The sequence below is a fragment of the Carya illinoinensis genome, chromosome 1, assembly GCF_018687715.1.
Source record: "Carya illinoinensis cultivar Pawnee chromosome 1, C.illinoinensisPawnee_v1, whole genome shotgun sequence".
In the NCBI taxonomy this organism is placed as follows: domain Eukaryota; kingdom Viridiplantae; phylum Streptophyta; class Magnoliopsida; order Fagales; family Juglandaceae; genus Carya; species Carya illinoinensis.
Window position 1 is genome coordinate 32999206 of NC_056752.1, and position 20280 is coordinate 33019485.

A 20280-nucleotide genomic window follows, 5' to 3' on the forward strand; every position below is an offset into this window, starting at 1 on the left:
TTCTCATTGGAAGCAATGATCTCAAAACAATTGACTCCATCAAGACATATCTGCACAGCCAATTTAAAATCAAAGATCTTGGCAATCTAAAGTATTTCCTTGGCTTAGAAATAGCAAGATCAGAAAAAGGAATTCATTTGAATAAAAGGAAATACACTCTTGAGATTTTAGAGGATGCTGGTATGCTCGGATGCAAGCCTATCAGCACACCAATGGAATTGAATCATAAACTTTCTCATTTGGCAGCAGATCCTATCATTGACATTACAAGTTATAGGAGGCTGGTTGGAAGGTTAATTTATTTATCCATTACAAGACCGGACATCACTTATTCTGTTAATATCTTAAGTCAATTTATGGATCAGCCTTCACAAATCCATCAGCAAGCTGCACACCGAGTCTTGAGATATCTCAAAGGATCCATAGGCCAAGGTCTCCTATATTCTTCCAAATCTGAACTACTTCTCAGAGCATTTAGTGACTCAGATTGGGCTGCTTGTCCTGAGACCCGAAGATCTACCACTGGTTTTTGCATCTTCTTGGGAGATTCTTTGATTAGTTGGAAATCAAAGAAGCAAACCACTATATCTAGGTCCTCTACTGAAGCTGAATACCGTGCATTGGCCAACACCAGTTGTGAAATTGTATGGCTGATGAACCTGCTGCAAGATTTTAACACAAGCCATTCGAGACCTGCCCTCCTATATTGTGATAACCAGGCAGCCCTACACCTCACCAAAAATCCAATGTTCCATGAAAGAACAAAGCACATTGAGCTGGACTGTCATTTTGTTAGAGAGAAAGTGCTTGCTGGAATCATTACACCAATACATGTGAGTTCAAAGTTACAGATTGCAGATATTCTAACAAAGGCTCTACCTACTGCTACATTCCTTTTTCTACTGTCCAAGATGAACACACTTAATCCGTGCGTCCACCTTGAAGGGGAGTCTCAAGATTCAATTAAATTGAGTGACAAGACAACATAGAAGCCACCCTATGATCCTCAATTTACGGCACTACAGTTCAGCCCCTTGGAAACATAACTGCCATATTTGGAAAGACAGTGCCCACATGCCATCTTCCTTGATTTGTTTTATGCTTCTTTTTGGATAACTTGTATAGGATTATTAGCTAGTTTATTTAGTCTTTCATGGCCTATATAAATGACCCTCTCGGGTTCCTCTGTACATGTTCTTACCCACTGAATACTTGAATATACTGAAACTTTCCATCTCTTTGTTGTCTTGCTTCACGTTATTTTCCTCTCAACAGAATGATGGCAAATCTTCTTCATTCTTCACTCAATTCTAACAACCAGTACCACGATTGCGACGACCCCCACGACTAGAAGTATTTCTGCCTCTATGAAAGTTAAGAGGGTGTGGGTGGTCTGCTGTTAGCATGCGCAGCAAGAGAATGACCAGAATTGGAGGACCCAGAGAGAAGAGAGTGAGACTAATGGGCCAATCGGGACTCATGATTTAAAAGATAGCTATATATTTGGTGGGAAGAGAGGGAATCCGGACGAGTAGCAATGGAGGTTACCACTGACTCATATTCGGAGCCCAAAACAAGAAGCAAAAAAACAGAGAACTGAGATGGAGAAAGGGGATGACCAGCTGCACTCAACGAGGCTGAGAGATTTTTTGCCTTGTTGAAATATTCGGTTATTGATTCTGGGCATTTTTTTAAGGTAGCCAGTTGAAGCTGAGTTTGCATTATATGTGTAGAAGATCGAGCTGCGTATAGGTTATGAAGAGCAGACCATATTTCAAATGAGGTGGTGCGCTCAAGAACCTGAGCTAAGACCGTATCTGTTAAAGAGGAATTGAGGACCGAAATTAGCAACTGGACTTGAAGAACCCAGCACTGATATTCGGGGTTGGGAGCGTTATTTAGAGTGGGGAGCGGGAGAGGGAATAGATCCGTCGACATAGCCAATGAGCTGACGTTCCTTGAGAAAAGGTAATATCTGGGCTTTCCATAGCAAGAAATTATCTAAGGAAAGCTTGATAGTGACGGAATGAATGGCTGCAATGACAATGGAGGGGTGGTGAGGAGGTGCTGGTGTAATGGACTCTGTGTTGACAGGAGGAGGTTCTGTGTTGACAGGAGGGTCGGGAGACTCCATGAGAACAGAAGATCAGAAGAAGAAGAAGAAGAAGAAGAAAAGGAGGAGGAAGATGAGTTGCAGGCGTGAGCCTTTACCAAGCTGTGGATGCCATAACAAAACAGAGAAAGTAAAGCACAACAAGCACTCGACAAAATGAAGAAATCCCTCTGGCTTTAGAATTCTTTCATTTTCCAGTGTATCCTTAGTACAATCAGGGTCTATATTTATAGACTTTTTCATAACAACCAAAAACAAATGATTGGTACACGTCATTCAGAATATTCCCTTTCTAAAGCCTTCTAGGCGTTGCTGGAATTCTTCTCAGGTGCACGTCTTCCTTCTGAGGCAGCAGATGCAATTGTCTTAACATTAGTAATTAAACCGAAGAGAAAAGAATAAAAGAAAAGGGCCCAAGTCTCTTGTGTTAATTATTACCAAGCAGGGGAGTATTCTGAAACATATCTTTGCAACTGTAATTCCCATTCCTTTGGCTTTTTTCTTTTATGGCTTCTAATTACTGATCCGGTACTGGCAGACGAGCAACATGCTAATCGTCCCCAGAATGTTTTCCGCATGATGATTGAGCTGATGTTCTCTCTCTCACACCTCTTTGAGTTTGCAGCTTTCAGTAAGCTCTTGAGATCAACCTCATCCAGAATTCCTCCCAAAGGATTTGGTTGCCCCTTACGCAAGCTTCTAAACTTGCCCAAAATACCATCAATAGCCTTTCTCCATTGTGGCTTGTTAACTACGTTGTTGCTCCTGTCTTTGACTTGAAATAACGGTGTACAAGTTCTACGCTCATAATCATCCAACATGTCCCCATGATATTGCTCAACTGCTGTGCGTTTTTTTTGGGAGTAGAGACCTGTTCAATAAATAAAGAACAAGCATGCATTGTTAATCCTCAATTGACGTACAATTAACTATCAGAGTAGCTGATCTGTAGAGCTTGCACAATTGATATTATATGAAAAGGCTTACACTGCACAAACATTCCAACAGACAACATATTTAGGTGTAAATCATGTATTAAACAGACAGTTGCCTCTGCCTATAAAAAAAGGGAAGCTAGTTGTCTTTCGGGCTATGGATGTGGCGATGTGTAAATAGCAATTTTCTGTTTAAAGAGATTATTCTCACCTTCATATCCTGAAGACTTGTAATTATTGCCCCAAAGATCCCATGAATCGAAGTCTCTCGTATCCATGACCACTGCAGTATTTTGAGCTGAAGATTCCTCTTCTGCTGCAAATCGCAAAAGCTCTTCCAAAGTCGGTTTTGGAGAGAGATTTTGCGATAACTCAACATCACCACTACGGCTTAATTGAGCCACCACACCGCTTTCATCAGCACATGAGCACTCTTCCTGTATCTCACAGTTGTCGAAATCAACTTCCTTTATTCCTTCCTGAAAATTTTTGTTCTGGGGAAGGTTTTTGGTAGAATTAGTTCCTACTACATTTTCCAAAGGTTTTGATCCGATCTTTGCAGGCTGGATCCTCTCAGAATTATCTGTTCCATCCTCCACAGCAACTTCAATTTCAGCAGCAGAACTTTGGTACTGGTTTGGCTCAATTTGTCTCAATTTCCTCGGAGATCCATTCATTCCATGATCCACCACAACAACCCAATGTATCGGTTCTTTCTCGGCCTCGTAATGTATTAGTTCAGTTTCTCCCAAGTTTCTTATAAATTCTTCCCTTCCATCCCCTGCAACAACCTCAATCTCGGAAGGAAAATTACAACGATGATTGTGTTCATTTTGTCCCAAGTTTCTAATCGAATCATTCGTGCTGTCTTCCACAACAACCTCAATCTCAGAAACGGACTTTGTGTAATGTTTTGGTTGAGTACTGTCTCCCAAGTTTCTTGCAGATTCATTATCTGTTCCATTCTTTACAACAGCCACCGATTCAGATAGATGATTTTCGTGTGCCTCTAGATCAGCTACTTCCTTGCATTCATTTCCAGCCATATCACATTTTTCAATCTTGTCTTTTTCATCATTACCAGCATTCAATTCAGTTGTTTGATTAACTTCAACATGATCAGCTGGAGCAAAATCAGAAAATCCGACTAATATTGTAGCATTTTCTAGCAGTATATTTGGTCGTATAGCAGCTTCTTCCCTAATTTTGCGTCTAGCATCATCACATGAAGTTTTATCCTGATCTTCATGGTCACCAGCATTGTCACCCCCAATCATCTCCATATTTTGAACAACCAGCTTGGCATCCTCAGGATCTGCAAAACTATGATCATCATTTGTGACACAGCTTTCTAGCATGAAGTTTTGCGATACAGCATTTCGAGAATCATAAGGTTCATATGCCTCAGTCTCTGCATGAGGAGAGTAAACTTCACGACAGTCGGTGGAAGAAATCTGCACGTTGGACGCCCTTCCATTTAAGTTCATGATTAGCTCATACGTACGTACCCTTAATCCAATTGTTCTACAAACCTTTCTGTACGTGTGCTCGTCTTTGTTTTGCACTTGGACGAGGAAAAGGCCAACCGCATTTGATACAAATTATACGTATGTTCTTCAGCCATACTCAACCCCTAAAAGATGATCAGCAAGAAATTAATCAAACCGTTAGATATTCCACTGTTCTTAATTAATATATGTAAGTAGAAGTACTAGTACTGCAGTATGTTGCTGAGTTTTTTGACGAGCAAGGAATCGAATTTGCTACTTCTCGCCATATATCATATACGTACGCACGAAAACTAAATTCTATAATAGAATCAAACTGGGAACTAAATTCTAAATAAAAAGAGAAATATTATAACCACAAATTTAAAAAATTGTATAAAAGTAAACTCATAAAATAACGTAACTTAATATGATATATAAAAAATTTAAAATTACTTTTATAATAAAATAAACTAATTAATGAATCACTTAAAAGTTGAATCAGTTTGTGAGTAGTAAAAAACGCAACCTTATACAATCCCATGATTTCAAAAGAGACAATAGAATAATTGAGTAGAACTACTGATATTTTTGTTCTCTTATATATCCCAAAAAATCTATTCATCGTCTATTTTTTCATCATTTTCTAATTATATATTTTATGATGTAGCATTAGATGATAAGTTTACAAGTAAAATATAATAAATAGTTTCTAATCATATAATGCCACGCTTATGCAAACAACTTGTTCACATAACAAATTAACGACCAGCTTGTACTTAGAACAAATTAAGTAAATAATAATAATAATAATAAAGACAGCACGAAATCCCATATATTTACCAAAGCAAACAATCCTAGAGAACGCAAAAAGAAAAGAAAATAAAAAACGAAACAAAGGATCACCTAAAAAAATACAAACTAGATTACTGTATACACATATATACCTATATATGTTCTATAGAATCCTCATCCCAGAGGCCGTGTCAAAGCATTCGATCTTCTGCTTCCCATGAAAAATGAAAAAAAAGGAAAAATAGAAAAGAAAAGATCAAACCAAACTGTTTGTGTTCTTACATATATGGTGCCAGACTCCAAGCATTAGGGGAATTAAGCAAGGAGGCAACCAGGGCGAGATATATATAATGGCGGGATTGGAATTCCTTAATTAGCTGTTGGCAAATGATATAATGACGCGTGGAATACCCTTCGAAGTTAACCCCTATGGCCTTTTAGCTCTAGCATGGCCTCCATACGTAACGTGATTTACTATACAAAAAATATGTAAAAGTGATTAATATATATAGAATTTTTGATATTATATATAACAGCAACAATTACCCAACTGTATGTATATATAGTTCCAAATTATACTCACTTTTAAAATCCCAAATATGTAATTTCTTTCCTATAATATTGTAAGTTAATATAATAACCTTTAAACTCTTAAAGGAAGTATCAATATCCCTACTTTATGTGTATTCTGACGTACGTGATTAACATAAATAAAAAAAATCCTCTCTAGAATCTGATCACCAGCAATATCAACTCTCTCTTTTATATTTTGGAAAGAAAATCATTGCCAAAATACGTACCCCGTGCACGCTTCGGCCTTTTTCTCCATATTAAAACCTAGGCTAGTCTACTTTAATTTTCCACAAACTTTTTCTATCACTACTATATAATTCGATCGTGCTCTCTTTCTGATCTGTCGATTTCTTATTAACACGATCATGTATATATAAATGATGTAATTAACGACAGTCAAGAATTCTATTTGTTTTGTTTTTAACAAAATGTAATTTTTTGTGACTTGCACGCAATAAATTAAATAGAAGGTAGAAATGATTTATTCAAGTCTTCAATAAATAAGTTCCGCATAATTTCTTTCTAAAAAAGTGAATCACATTACTTCAAAAAGTGTACAAAAAAAAAATCTATTAATTTTTAGTAGAGCTTACTTTTTTGACAAAAGATTGTAAGTGATTTGTCTATTTAAAGTTTGTATATAATATTATTCAATAAAAGGATATATTAATATAAGATCAATTAAGCATGCATGAGTCAACGTTGAGATCAAAGAAAGGGGCCAGGATCGGAAAATCAATGTACGATCTAATCACGGTGTGTTGAAATGTGGCCTTTCCTGGCATCATTCCATGCACGGTCTACGCACCCTCTGTTGTCTTGCTAATTGGCTTCGTAGTTTTTTTCTCCCTTCACCCACGGAAATATGATATCATTTCTCTTTGGTCGGTGCTGATCTAGACTAACCTCCGCCCCCACCTCCAGTTGGTTCCTCCCCTCCCGGCCACAATGGCGTTCCAGGGATGAGATTTTCAGTTTTGTTTTCTTTCTTGTTTTCTCTTCACTTGCAAATTTAAGTGCTAAGAGAACGACACATGCATATATTCATGATGTAGATGTTGTCTCCAGTTCACAACATAAAATAATGAATTGGATACCACCAATTAAGGGTGGTGGCTCGATGATGCTTGAATCATTTCCAAGTGGTTTTACACGATATATGTTAAAGTGTGTGTATATAAATATATGTATATATATATATCTTAGATTATACCCAAATATTCTTAAAATATTGTGATTTCCTGTAATTATGTTAGACTCGAATCTTTCATGTATTTCCTTATTTTCTTTAGCCATATTCAACTATATAATAGGCCTCCTTTGTATAGCTTTACATACACAGAAACACATACTCATATAATTCTCCAAAACTCTCTCTATCTCAACATCACATAAGAGCCACCACTATGATTCCCCTGGCCGTGCAAACTGTTCTTTTGGTGTTTCTTTCTTTTACACCAATACTTGGCTTTCTTTGCACTTGATAGTGGGTTTATCACATGCTTACGTTATATATGTTTTTGCTTCAATTCTCATCCAATAAGACCAGAAAGTGAGTCCTGATAATTCTCTCGAAGTTTTTGTGCAACCGTGTCGAATTTTGCTACCGCACGCACCCCCCAACACCACTCCATCAAATGGCACATCTGCCATGCACCTCACGTGCCAGCCTTACTCTAGTAGCTAATGGTTCACTCCAGTAGCCTACTAAGCCTAGTCCAACCCAATCAAGCCCAGTTCACCCAGCCCAACTAAGATCCTTCCAATATTTTTTTTCCCTTTTTTATATTCGGCCCATTTTGCTTCAAACCTAGCCCATTTTGGCATCTTGACCCATGGACATCTTTACCATTGATGTTGACTTGTTGACCTATAGACATCTTGACCTTATGATTAAAAAAAAAAAAAAAATCCAATATGTCTCACCCCTCTCCCAACATTGACACCATTGTTCGTCCTATTGATAATATTTTAGATAACTCAAATTATAATATGTGTCAAAAAAATAAAAGTACTTCTTAGAGGACGAAAATTGTAGCACTATATTTCTACTGATATTATTGCATCCAAGCAACAAGACGGTGAGAGTCTTGATGTTTTTGCATGCCGCCTTGAAGATTGGCATAGTATTTACTACAAAATCTTGTCTTGGTTTATCAATACTTCTGTTTCATCCATTTATAGCTTACTTTCCAAGTTTGGTAATGCTAAAGCTGCTTTGGATTTTCTTACTAAAAGATACAAGTGCACTCATAATACTTTGTTGCAGTTTTAGCTTGAGACTAAGCTTTACCAGATGTGTCAGGAATTAGATCAGTCTATTGCTAATTTTTATTCTCAATTTAATAATCTTTGGAATAGTTGTCTACTGCAGATCCTCAACTCAAATGTTTTGAGGATATTGTTGTTTGCGACCTATTGTGATCATAAAAAATTTATGTATTTTATGATGGCATTTCGTGAGGATTTTGAATCTACTGGGCATCTCTTTTGCATCACACACCCCTTCCCTCTCTTGAGGTTGCAATTGCTGAATTAATCTCAGAAAAGAATCGCTGTTCAACAATGAAGATGCGAACACTAGATTCAGTTGTTGCTTCCATCCTTAAGACTACCTTTGGGTCTTCCACAATTTTAGGTCGTTTTCATTCTCATCCGTGCAAATACTACAAATGCTCTGGTCAATCTATTATGGAATGTAGTAAATTGCATAACAAAAATCCGTCTCGAGCCCCCTTGTCTCAAGCTGTTGTAGTGGCTCTAACTACTCATTCAGCTCCAGAGTTTGCTATTGAGCCTTCTTTAGTGTCCGCTACTCTTACTGTTGCTGACATTGAGGCATTAACTCATCAAGTTTTATCCTGGTCTTCTAGTGCTTTGTTTGTCACTTTAAGTACATCTCCTTAGTTTTTCAACTCGGCATGTTGTAATCACATGACCTCTGATTCTACCATGTTTTCTCAAAAATCTGCTTTGTCACCAATCCTCTCATATATACTGCTAATGGTTCCATTTATCTGTTAGTCACATTGGATTCATTTCCTCCCCTACCTTATCTATTGACAACACATATCTTGTTCCCCAATTGTCCTTAAATCCTTTATCAATTGGTCAGCTTTGTAAATTAGGTCTTAAGCTTACATTTTTTAATGCTGGTGTTGATGTGCAAGATCCACAGACAGGCAACTAAGTAGGACAAGCCATAAGATTGGACGTCTATTCACCCTCCACATCATGTCATTTACACTATTGATACAATAGAATTCAATTTGCGAAAGAACTCAATTTTAAGTTTTCTCATAAATCAAATCCTTTCCGCCTACCACTATGAAGATTATTAGTAATTTTAGGCCATGTTTCGACACTTAGATGAAACAGTAGTGCTACAAGCAACCGAGCTTCACACCCTTTGCGACATCGCCTGCCACTTTAGCCGATTTATTTTTTTTATTTTTTCAAAAAAAAAAAGAAAAAAGAAAATGAGGGTTGTCATTCATTTGGAGGGAAAGTTTCATCATTAAGAACCAAAAAAACAGAGTAAAGAAAATTTTATGGGTCGTCAACGCCGTCGCCTTCTGGTCTGGAAAAAGGCAAGATTCACGCAGAATGGCACTTGGGTATTCTCCAAGTTTCGAAACCAGGTTAGTCCGAAAAACCAGGCACTTTGAGTGAGAAGCCAACCAAGCGTCGATGCAATTAGTGTGGAAGGGGTGGCTGCAGTCGGTGTGGAAGGCGTGGCTGCACTTGGGGAGCAAACGCAGAATCTCTTCATATTCAAACTCATTCAAGCACACGGCACACTCGAGTGAGCCCTTGCCCATTTTGAGCCCCTTGACGGTGGAGTACAAAAATGTTGGGAAGGTTTTGATGGTGTTCGCACCAATTTTGAGGAAAAAGATTACGCTTACAATAATCACCATGCGGGCTATGTGTTTGTCTAACTCAAGTCCATCGAGCGATCCATGTGATTGCTGACCTTGAAGTCCCATATTATTCTGTGCGGCCATGAGCAGTGACATCTGCAACAGAACAAGCAGTTCGACAACAAGCCAAGTGAAGACTTGAAAACTCAAGTTCAAAAGCTTCTAGACTGTCATCAGTGCTCAACTGGGTCATAGCACCGTGCATTTCCAATTTTGAATGATTTTAGCCAACATTGAAACTCGCAAAAAGTAAAACAAAAGCCAAAAGAAGAAGAAGAAGAAGAAGCTCATCGTTTACTTTTAGATAGTTATAATATATTTGAAGGATCAAAGACCTTTTTTTCGTTATTTGAAAAGATTCTGGATCCTTCTTCTTGGACTATACTTGTAAGCAATATCAATGGTATTGGGTGTAGTATTGACTTGGGGATTAGAGGGCGAGAGGCCTGACAAGAGGACCCTCGATGTATTCGAACGATGATGTTATCTTTGATTCAGGACTTCGTGGGTGTTCTTGGGCTATTTTGTTCGTCGTCTTTGACAACTGTGGGGTATGAAGGTACTCGATGGAGAAGACGCTAGAAACTGAAGAAGCCTCATACATCATCGCTGGAGAAGATTAGATAAATTGAAGAAGCCTCAGAGGAAGTCTCGTGGGGAAAGAACTAGGAAAGAGGCCTCTGCGCTTGCAGGGGTGCCCCCACTCGATTGCATCAATCATTTTTCTAGATAAAATGATCTCATCTCATCGCAAAACTTTTCATAATTTTCTTCCCAAATATCATTTATGTATAAAACACTTCTGAATTTTAAATTTGCATTTTTTTTTATCTAATCATTACCTACACATTATAACTTTTCAAAACTTCCAAATAAAAAACAAAAGAAATTTAATTTTTTCAAATTTCAAAACAATAGTAATAATAATAAATTATATTAAAACAATATTTTAACTTTATAATATATTTATTCAATATTTTCAATCTCATTTTTCAAAACCCAAGAAAACATATTAACTCAAATCATTTTACCACTATTCCTAAACCATTCCACTACTATTCAAATTATAATTTTCATCTCATCTCATTATCTAAAGATGCCTTAAGGCCTTGTTTAGGAATTGAGATGATCACATCCCATCTTTAAATTTTTCATAATTTTATTTCTAAACACCACTCAAATACAAACATTTTTAATTTCAAGTCTTCAACTTTTTTATTTAATGATTACAATTTTTTTAAATTTTCAAACAAAATACAAAAAATAATACAAATTTTTCAAATTTTAAAACAAAACTGATTAAAAAATTATATTAATATTTTACAAACTAATATTAGAAAAATATTTTAACTATATAATATTTTTATTCTAACTTTTTTTCTCTCATTTCCCAAAACCCCATAAAAAATCTTAACTCAAACTATTTTACTACTTCACACATAATTCTCATCTCATCTTATTACCAAAACATCTCCTAAATCTCTCCTCCACCACCATGAGACTTGCCCCCTAAGCCAAGGCGTCATTAGCTCCCCACTCCCCAGAAAGTGTGCTTTTGATTAACTAAAACCGTACATTCGTAAATAAAAGTCCGAAAGGCAAGCACTCATATATATATATATATATATATATAACTGACAAATATGTAACATATGTACCTTAAAATCTACACAGGTATAAAACTAAAGCTAATATCACACAGACTAGCTTCCAACGACAAAAGGTTTCACAGATTTTTACCATGAATAGTGGGATGTCATCCCGCGCATAATGTCAAGGCACGTAGTTAAGATTCTAATTCATAGATGAGCAGCAGACAAATTGTACCCAATACGGTCTCCCCTTGACTTTCCTGTTTTCTCTCTTAATTTCAGAAGGATACCTTGCTGGAGAGTTCCATTCTTTTTTTGTTTCTGTCCTCGCAGCTTGAGTTGTGTGCAATCCGGGATCTAAAATGGAGTTTACTGTTGTGACGCTAGCACCATTATCTTTTGGAGATGTTTCATCTTTTTGTGTTGCAGGAGCTGGATTTTCTTTTGCTTTCTTTAACTTTTGTTTGCTCTCAAGGGAAGCCTCACCCAAAAGGCTTTTTAGAGGAGTGTGTTGCTTTCCAGTACTCCAGTTTGTTACCTTCGCAATAATCTCTTCATTCTTCTTTCTCCCTTGTGATTCATTAACAACATGAGTAAGAGAAGGAAACCACCCAGCCTGCAAAGATGCAGATTGCTGTGGTGGATTTTGTCCTGTCTGGACTTCGGAAGCAGTAGCTTTTTGGCCACTCCTATCTCTAGGTTCAACTAATGTCATGAAAGATGGTGCCTCAAACATATCTGATTTATCAGAACGCTGTCTCTCTGGTGCTGCTATTGGCTTCTCCAAGAGGGCTTTCTCTGCTTCTGCCAATGCTTGGGAATCTAATGATGGCAATGTCTCAGTATCAATAAGTGCCGCTGTAACCGATTGGGTAGAAAGTACTGTTCCAAGCATAAAAACCAATCAAAGAGACTGAGTGTTTGTGTATAATTCTTATCAAAACAAAATATCGCATATATGCATATAGAATGAGTAGCATAATAGAAGAAATGGGGAGGTTCTCAAAACGAGCTAAATAGACATGTTCTTGAGAGTTAACTGATTCGCCACAAGATAACCTAAGGAGATCATCCATTGAATTCATCAGAGCAAAATATGTGTAAAAGTGGTCAAATTGAGTATGAAACATGCAAGTTAGAGACTTTCTATTGCATGACACAGAAATTATATAGGTACCTTTTTCATACACACATACATATATAATGTCTGCTTCATGCGTCAATCCTAGCATATAAATAATGAAGAGAATCATCTGATCATACCAATTTGTAGACGCAAATGAAACATCTACCATTCTTTAAGACTAACTAATATGCAACAAGGTATTAGGAGTAGCAAACAAAATTTTATTTCCTTATGCCAAATAAAATAAAAAAAGTTGTGTCTCACAAAGAGCTCCTCTTGCCATAGTTCAAAGGGTAAACAAATATACCTGAAACAGATCCCCAATGGCCTTCCAAACTATCAGTTTGGCTATAAGAGTCAACTGAAGCATCAATTGCAGATGCAGCAATCTGTTGCTTAACAATGTTACCATCACCTTCTAAAGACTCGAAAGTGATTCCAGATGCACTCCCACCAAACTCTGTTACATGGTTATCTTCAACAGCAGCAGAACTTTGAACAGAAGATTCAGTTACTAAATCAGAGGGATTCGCCTCTTGTCTGATGTGGTCTTCTGAAGTCTTTTGCAATGAATTAACATCTCCACCATTATATGACTCTTTAGCAGTACTTACTCCGAGAGATTCTACTTCCACTTTTTTACCGCCATTGAGTTCATATTTTAAGCTAGCATCTAAAACAGTATCGTTGCCAACTCCGCTTGAATGTGAAACTCCATCGAAATGCATGAATTCATGTTCTGGTAACTTCTTCAGAGACCCATCCCTTATATCATCTGCAACAGCCTGTGATCCATGAAGACTGCTAACAGACTCAGAAATCAGTTTTGGCTTAATTGACAGATCATCCTCTTTAGCTCCTTCCCTGCTGTCAATTCCATCTATATCATACTTCTCCGTTTTTCCCTTTTCATGATCACCAGCTTCATCACATTCAGGTAAGTCCATTGTTGGATCAACTAAGGATTCAGAGAGATTACCTGTAGATTCAGCATTTTTGCTAGTGATTTTGTTACAATTTTCCTCTGTAGCACCTTTTCCATCATCATCTCCAGCTATGTCAAGTCTTTCATTCCTAGCTTGCTCATGACTGCCAGCATCATCTACACCAACTAAGTTAATCGCTTGGTTGCTTCCAGCATCAGATAGGTACTTTGTAGCACTTTCTGGAAAATTCACCATCAATTCATTGGAATGAATATCATTAGTTTCTTGTTCTTCATGAGACTGGACCATGTGATTTTCCTCAATGTCAGGGATCACAACCTCTGCAGGGGATCCTATTTCATTAATTGCCACCTTGATCTGAGACACCTCAGCTCCTTCTTCAGCAAGCACATCGATACCCACCTTGATGCTCCCACCTTCTTGTTCATCACTGTCTCCCAAAATATGAATTGAAGAAGGGACCTCAATTCCTTCACTCAACTGCCTTGACTGGAAACTGGAAGAATTCTCCTCAGAAGCGGAATCTTTAGCACTGTCTTCCTTATCAGTGATTGTTGCACACGAATCGAGGATTGCATATTCCTGCAGCTTCACTTCTTTAGTGTCTTTAAGATGTTCAAAAACCACCGCCGGATGGTCAACCATTGATGTATCATCAGTCATGGAAAGGACATTTACATCTGCATTTTCTTCATTTCTATTGCAACTCTCGATTATATGGCCAGAAGGGAGCTCAGTTCCTTCACTCAATTGCCTTGACTGGAAACTGGAAGAATTCTCCTCAGAAGCGGAATCCTTAGCACTGTCTTCCTTATTCGTGATTGTTGCACACAAATCGAGGATTGCATATTCCTGTAGTTTCACTTCTTTAGTGTCTTTAAAATGTTCAGCAACCACCTCAGGATCGTTGACTACTGATGCATCATGAGTCACAGAAAGGACATTTACATCTGCATTTTCTTCTCCATTTCTATTGCAACTCTCAATTATATGGCCAGAATTGGCATGGTCTATTTCTTCAGTAGCATCCACCTTGATTTGAGTAGTATCAATAGAAGCATTCACATGATTAGCAGATACACCCGACACAGAAAGGACACTTACATTATAATTTCCTTCTTCCTTTCGATTGCCACTATCAACCATACTGCCAGAACTGGCATGGTTTCCTATCTGTGCAGCATCCACCTTGATTTCAGAAGAATCAAAAGAAGTATTCACATGATCAGCAGGATAAACTTCAGGGGCAGGATCATTTTGATTCTTCTTAGAACTGGACCCATCATAATGATCTTCCTCTGGCTGAAAAACCCTATCAGCTGGCAAAGGATCCAAAGATTGTTTGACTGTTTCGTCCAACTTTGACACATTCTCAAATGATTCGCCAGCAAATCTACTGGGTGAGACCATAAAGTCCGTAAAACTTCTATTACTTTCTTCAGTTCCCTTTGTATCAGCCTCCTGCACAACACATGGCAAAGAGCATTCTGTGGCATCCTCCCTGGCATTGATCTTCACATTGCCTTGTGATGCATCCGTCAGAGTCTCAGGCTTGATAATATTTGAGTCATCGGGTGGACTTGTCCTATCATGACTAAGCATAACTGATTCCTCAGTTATATAATGTGAAATAGAACTTGCCATTGAACTGGCTGTAGAGCTTGACATATGATCTTCCAAACGTAGTTTACTCCCCAACTGATTAGCTGTACTTTGAGGAACTTCACGATTTTCAACTTGGCTGCTGTCTTCAGAAATACTTGGTGGTTGAATAATATCTGCACATTTATATAGACAAACACTTTAAAAACTGAAAAAGAAATTTTAAAATCAAAATCATGTATCAAATCCTAAAATCATGACTACTACAAGATTGATCAAATCATTAAATTTTCCAGTTGAGGAAAAGAATACAAAGAATTAAAACATGAAACTGTATGGAGCGATGCACTTGTATATGTCTCAGGGCTCACGAACAAAGCAATGTACATTCAGACTAAAAAAATGGACAGATATAAATGCAGAGGGGAAAAACAGAAAATCAAGGATAATATGTGAAGCGTATATGGGAAATATTCTCTTTCTCACATCTCCAACGATACTTGAAATTTCCTTGACTTAATTTAATGTAGTAGAGATAATGACGACCTAATCTTTATCGAGTAGATCTGACTAAGGTTGACCATTATCTCAGAAGAACTGAGACTATCTGTATAAATAGAAGCTTAAATTGTGGTAAACTATTCGTATTGAAGTCATTAGATCCCCTTTAAATGATCACTCAAAACTTTATCACTGTACAAGAAAACTTGGTATCCAGGCATAAGGCAGACCAGAATTTTATTGAGGGCTAAGAGTTGTTTTACTGCACCATGCAGTGTGTATATGATTGCAACTATCCCATCACAAGTTGAGAAGTTAATGGTGATTTCCCAATCGAAGTAGGTCAACAACAAACATTTGTCGCAACTATCCCATTACAAGTTGAGAAGTTAATGGTGATTTCCCAAACGAAATAGGTCAACTTGGCAACAAAAATTTGTAATTGGAGAAAATTTTTTTTTGGGGGGGGGGGGGGGGAACCCAACTCTATAGGTTGTCACTTATCCAGTATTCTATTATCCCCTAAAGTTTTTACAAAATTCTTGGTAATTGGCACAGGCACATGAATTTATAACATACAACTTACAAGCCCCCAAAGCTGACACATTTACTGGCAACAAATGGCCAGATACTTCTGACAGAGATATACCAAGGGAGAACCTTGCAATTACAGCATAACTGTCACACGCTTGAATTTACTTGGCACACTATTTATTCTTCATCACTTGGATGGCATATATTCTATAACATTTAACAGGCAGCTCTAATAATTTAGCACCACTACTTTCATTTACTACTCATCAATATTTTCCGAAATGTGTCAATTGAACATCTTTAAGAAAGATTCACCTGTTCATTTGTTAGGCTTTTAATATCTAGCTAACCTCCATGCCCCCCACATGCATGGTAAAACTGAACTAAGTGTGTGAATGTGGTTGTTTACTTCTTGTTTTCAAGGAAGATTTGTTTCCTATGTTGCTGAACTTGCAAGCTGACTTTAGGAGATAGGTAACAGAAGAAATGCCATTTCCATTAATTTTCTACTTTTAAGCCTTTCTAGTAAGGTAAATATCAAAAATTTATACACGTTGATTTCATTTTTGGGAACAATATTCCACTAGAAGAATCTAAAGCTCGCGCTTTTATAAAATGAAGATACCACGGTATAAACGAGCATCTCTTCCTTTTTGTTTTCTTCTATAAGAGTCTTTAAAAAAAAAATGATTTTTAGAAATATTTTCCAATTGCAATTAAATATCACAACTACTTGAGCAATAATTGGTGAAATCTTTATTCAAGACTTAGCGACAATAACAGCTAATCAATTAATATGAAGGTCTAATGCAGGCTTACCAGCTACGCCAACATCCTTAAATGATTGGATAACTTTTGGATCATCCTTGGTAACCTTTTCCACATCTTCGTTTCCCGCATTAACTCCACTATCTGAAAAGTCCGCAACAGCATCCGAAAACAGATCATCCTCTGATTTGTTCGATCTTTCTCCAATTCCACGGCTACCCTTGTCATTGTTAGTTTTCTCCAGGACTCTAGGACCTTAAACACCCAAATTTAACAAATATAGCACATTAAATTCAAGATATATATATATATATATATATGGGAACTGACAGATGAGTTAGATCTAAACATCTTACTCACCTTGGTAATTACTGAAACAAAACTCTTGGGTACATCCTATATATATATATATATATATATATATGTATATAACTTCATTCTTATCAGGAACTTAAGGAAAAAGAAAGTGTCCAGTTTAATTTTAAGACCCAAATTTCAATCGTTTGCTTTCACCATACTTCCTCAGCAACCAAAACGGAGCACACTTAAGAGAAAGTGGAGGTCATTTATATATTTATATATATATATATATATATATAAGCAAAGATTTCTCTCACCAGGGGGTGCGTGATCTTCATCAGATAAATGCTCTTCATCGGAAATATTCAAATGGGGTTTATCCTCCGAATCAACCAGCTTGTAGCCTTCAATAGTTCCGCAAATCTTCTTGTGTGCACGTCTGTGCCTAGCACTTGGGTGCGGGTTTGGAAAAGGCCACCCACATTTGTGACAAACATGGACTCCATGGCCTTCATGCTCTGCAAAATCAAGAAAAACAAAGCCAAAACTTACTTCACCGAGAAAACAAGGAACCCAGAAAATTCTCCACAAAAACAATAGAAAAGAAAACCCAGACAAAGCGAAAGATATCAGAAAACCCAAGAATCCAAGATCTATAAACATACATATAGAAGCAAAATATGAGAAGAAGACCCATAAGAAGAAGATGCAAGAAGAATCAAACAAAACCTCGTGTTTGAAGCTTACTCGGATCTTGGTGATCCATATCTGAACGATGTAACGCAAGAGCCCACAGCAGACACAGAGACAGAGAGAGAGCGAGAGACGGGCAGAGCGCAAGGGTTTATAGAGAAGTAAACACCAAACATAACCACTTGAGTGAGAGAGTCGTTCGCATGTGGGCCCCGGAGACTGGTATGTACGGTGACAGACAGCGATGGCAACTGATTCAGCTTCACCAGCATCCCCATGTGGCCATGTGCGCGCATCCCATGTCCATCCTACCATAAAGCTTTCATTTTCTGCATTAGACAAATCATGCAACAATTCAACCATGCTTTTCACTGTTGTACCTTTGGGACTGCGTGATAAAAATATTAAAATCTTTGGAATTACCCCTTGTCTTAACCACTATTTTCAAATTTAATGACATAGATTTCTATTGAATTGAAAGCAACAATTGAAGTACAATGAAAATAAAATGTTATGTACTAAGCTTATATTGTAATCTTATTATATTGATACAACATTATCAATCAATTTTTAAATTTATTATTTTTAAAAATAAGATTTATCCTAAGATTAATATGCAACGTCACATTAATATAGTGAAATTAGGGTGAAATATATAACATAATTCTTCAAAAAAACAAGTCTCATAATTTACCAAAGAGCAGTTATGTAAGTACAATTTTTTTTATAATATTTTATATAACTATATTTTAAAATATGGATACTTTTGTAAAATGATGGTATTTTTTATATAAGTTATTTTATCAAAAAATTCTTTATTTAAAATATAATTGTATGAATAGTTTTAAAGAAAATTGTGTCTATCACAAGAGGCATATGTAAGGGCGAATTAGTCTTTCTGGTACAACAGCAAAGCGGCGGGCCTTTGAGTCTTTGACACGGTAATAGGCTCAGCTGCATGATACAGCCTCCATATGCATGAAGGAAATTTCGACATTTTTTAACGGCCTTTTTGGATACTCGTTTCATCTTTGCCTGTGACATAAGGTTTACCACGGCCAATAAAATATCGAGTTGACCCATGAAGTCATTCCGTATACGAAGTGCGGTGACTCTGACGTCGTTTATCCAATCCAATCGTATATTACTGTGAAATAAGAATGCCCCCCGATAAATGGCTCAATCACTGCCCTTGTTTAATATATTTTTCCATGCGCTGGTTTGGTGTCTTGTTCGAAGACCGATGAACTGACCTATTGCCCGCGCGACACGACCAATGCACATCCTATTTTTGTGTGCAAGCTTATCCTTTTTGTCTCTAACAACAAAATGATAGTCATTGAAAATATAAATCACTTTTACTAAACCAAGTTTACAAAGATTAAACTACATTTTCTTCCTCCAAGTTTTATTTTATTTTATTTTAACATTTTAATATTTGTCAATTTATCAGAAAAATTGGTATTTTATCTTTACTTATTCTAAGAAACGTATTTAAAATATTATTATTTAAATAATATTAAATACAATATTAAATTATGTAAGTTTTACATATTTTTTTTTAAAATAGTTGAGTCTATTATTAAAAATTTAATTTTTTTATATAAATCTCATATTTACTATTTTTTTACAAATATGCGCGTGACTTGTATATACTAAAATTATAAATATCATTTTTTTTTATCATTTTCTTAGCTAAATATTTTATATTGGTTGCTAATGTCCGAAAACCTCTTAGACCTTGGTAGCTTCTTTTTTATGTGCTCTTGATTCTTTTTATATCAGTAAGCGACATTATCTAGTCACGAGCCTCAAAGAAATAAGAAACCCACTAAAAGGGACGAAAGAGTGATATATATATAAAGCCACCTAGTTATATCATAACCCCTTTTATAACTAGTATATGAATAAGACGGTAACTCATCTTTTAAAAAAATAAACTAAGATGCATTGAATCTTATAATACCACAAGAAGATAGAAAATTGGATATTGTTGTCCCAAATTTATGACTAAAGAAAAAAATTACAGAAATCTAAGTGCAGAAATCAAGAGTAAAATTAAAATTATAAATAATAAAACCTAACTTGAAAAAGAAGGTAAAATCAAGGTCAAACCATTGATATTGCACTTCTTTCATTTCTAAAGAAAAGATGGCGACAGCCCTTTTTATTGAGATCTAAAATGGAAGTGATAACTTTGTGTCTCTTACATCCTTGTCAACTGGGTTGTCGACTTTTACTCTCCATGGCCATTTCAGCAAGTTGGGTGGCTTTACACCGGTGCTGGTATAAAGCCTAACTTTATCCCAACCAATAAATGGGTGACATGTAAGCATTTATAATTTTTTTAATTTATTAGAAATGCACAAAATCATATCCATCTTTAAATAG

The 20280-nt window shown here is 36.5% G+C and overlaps 2 protein-coding genes across 3 annotated transcripts; both read right to left on the reverse strand.

The window, feature by feature from the left end:
* Positions 1 to 2297: 2297 nt before the first annotated feature.
* LOC122315585 lies at positions 2298 to 4648 on the reverse strand. The gene is made up of 2 exons (XM_043131586.1): positions 3260 to 4648; positions 2298 to 2984 (listed from the first exon to the last, which is right to left on the reverse strand). The coding sequence occupies exons 1-2, from the start codon at positions 4533 to 4535 to the stop codon at positions 2548 to 2550; spliced, it is 1713 nt and encodes a 570-aa protein (XP_042987520.1). The 5' UTR covers positions 4536 to 4648; the 3' UTR covers positions 2298 to 2547.
* A 6762-nt stretch (positions 4649 to 11410) lies between these two features.
* On the reverse strand, positions 11411 to 18144 carry LOC122315592. 2 transcript variants are annotated; one of them, XM_043131597.1, is made up of 5 exons: positions 17926 to 18144; positions 17514 to 17714; positions 16948 to 17151; positions 12852 to 15269; positions 11411 to 12300 (listed from the first exon to the last, which is right to left on the reverse strand). In XM_043131597.1, exons 1-5 carry the CDS (start codon positions 17960 to 17962, stop codon positions 11621 to 11623), a joined length of 3540 nt encoding a protein of 1179 aa, XP_042987531.1. In that variant the 5' UTR covers positions 17963 to 18144; the 3' UTR covers positions 11411 to 11620. The 2 variants fall into 2 exon arrangements, with proteins under 2 accessions (XP_042987531.1, XP_042987537.1); XM_043131603.1 differs by having other exon boundaries at positions 17944 to 18143.
* Positions 18145 to 20280: the final 2136 nt, after the last annotated feature.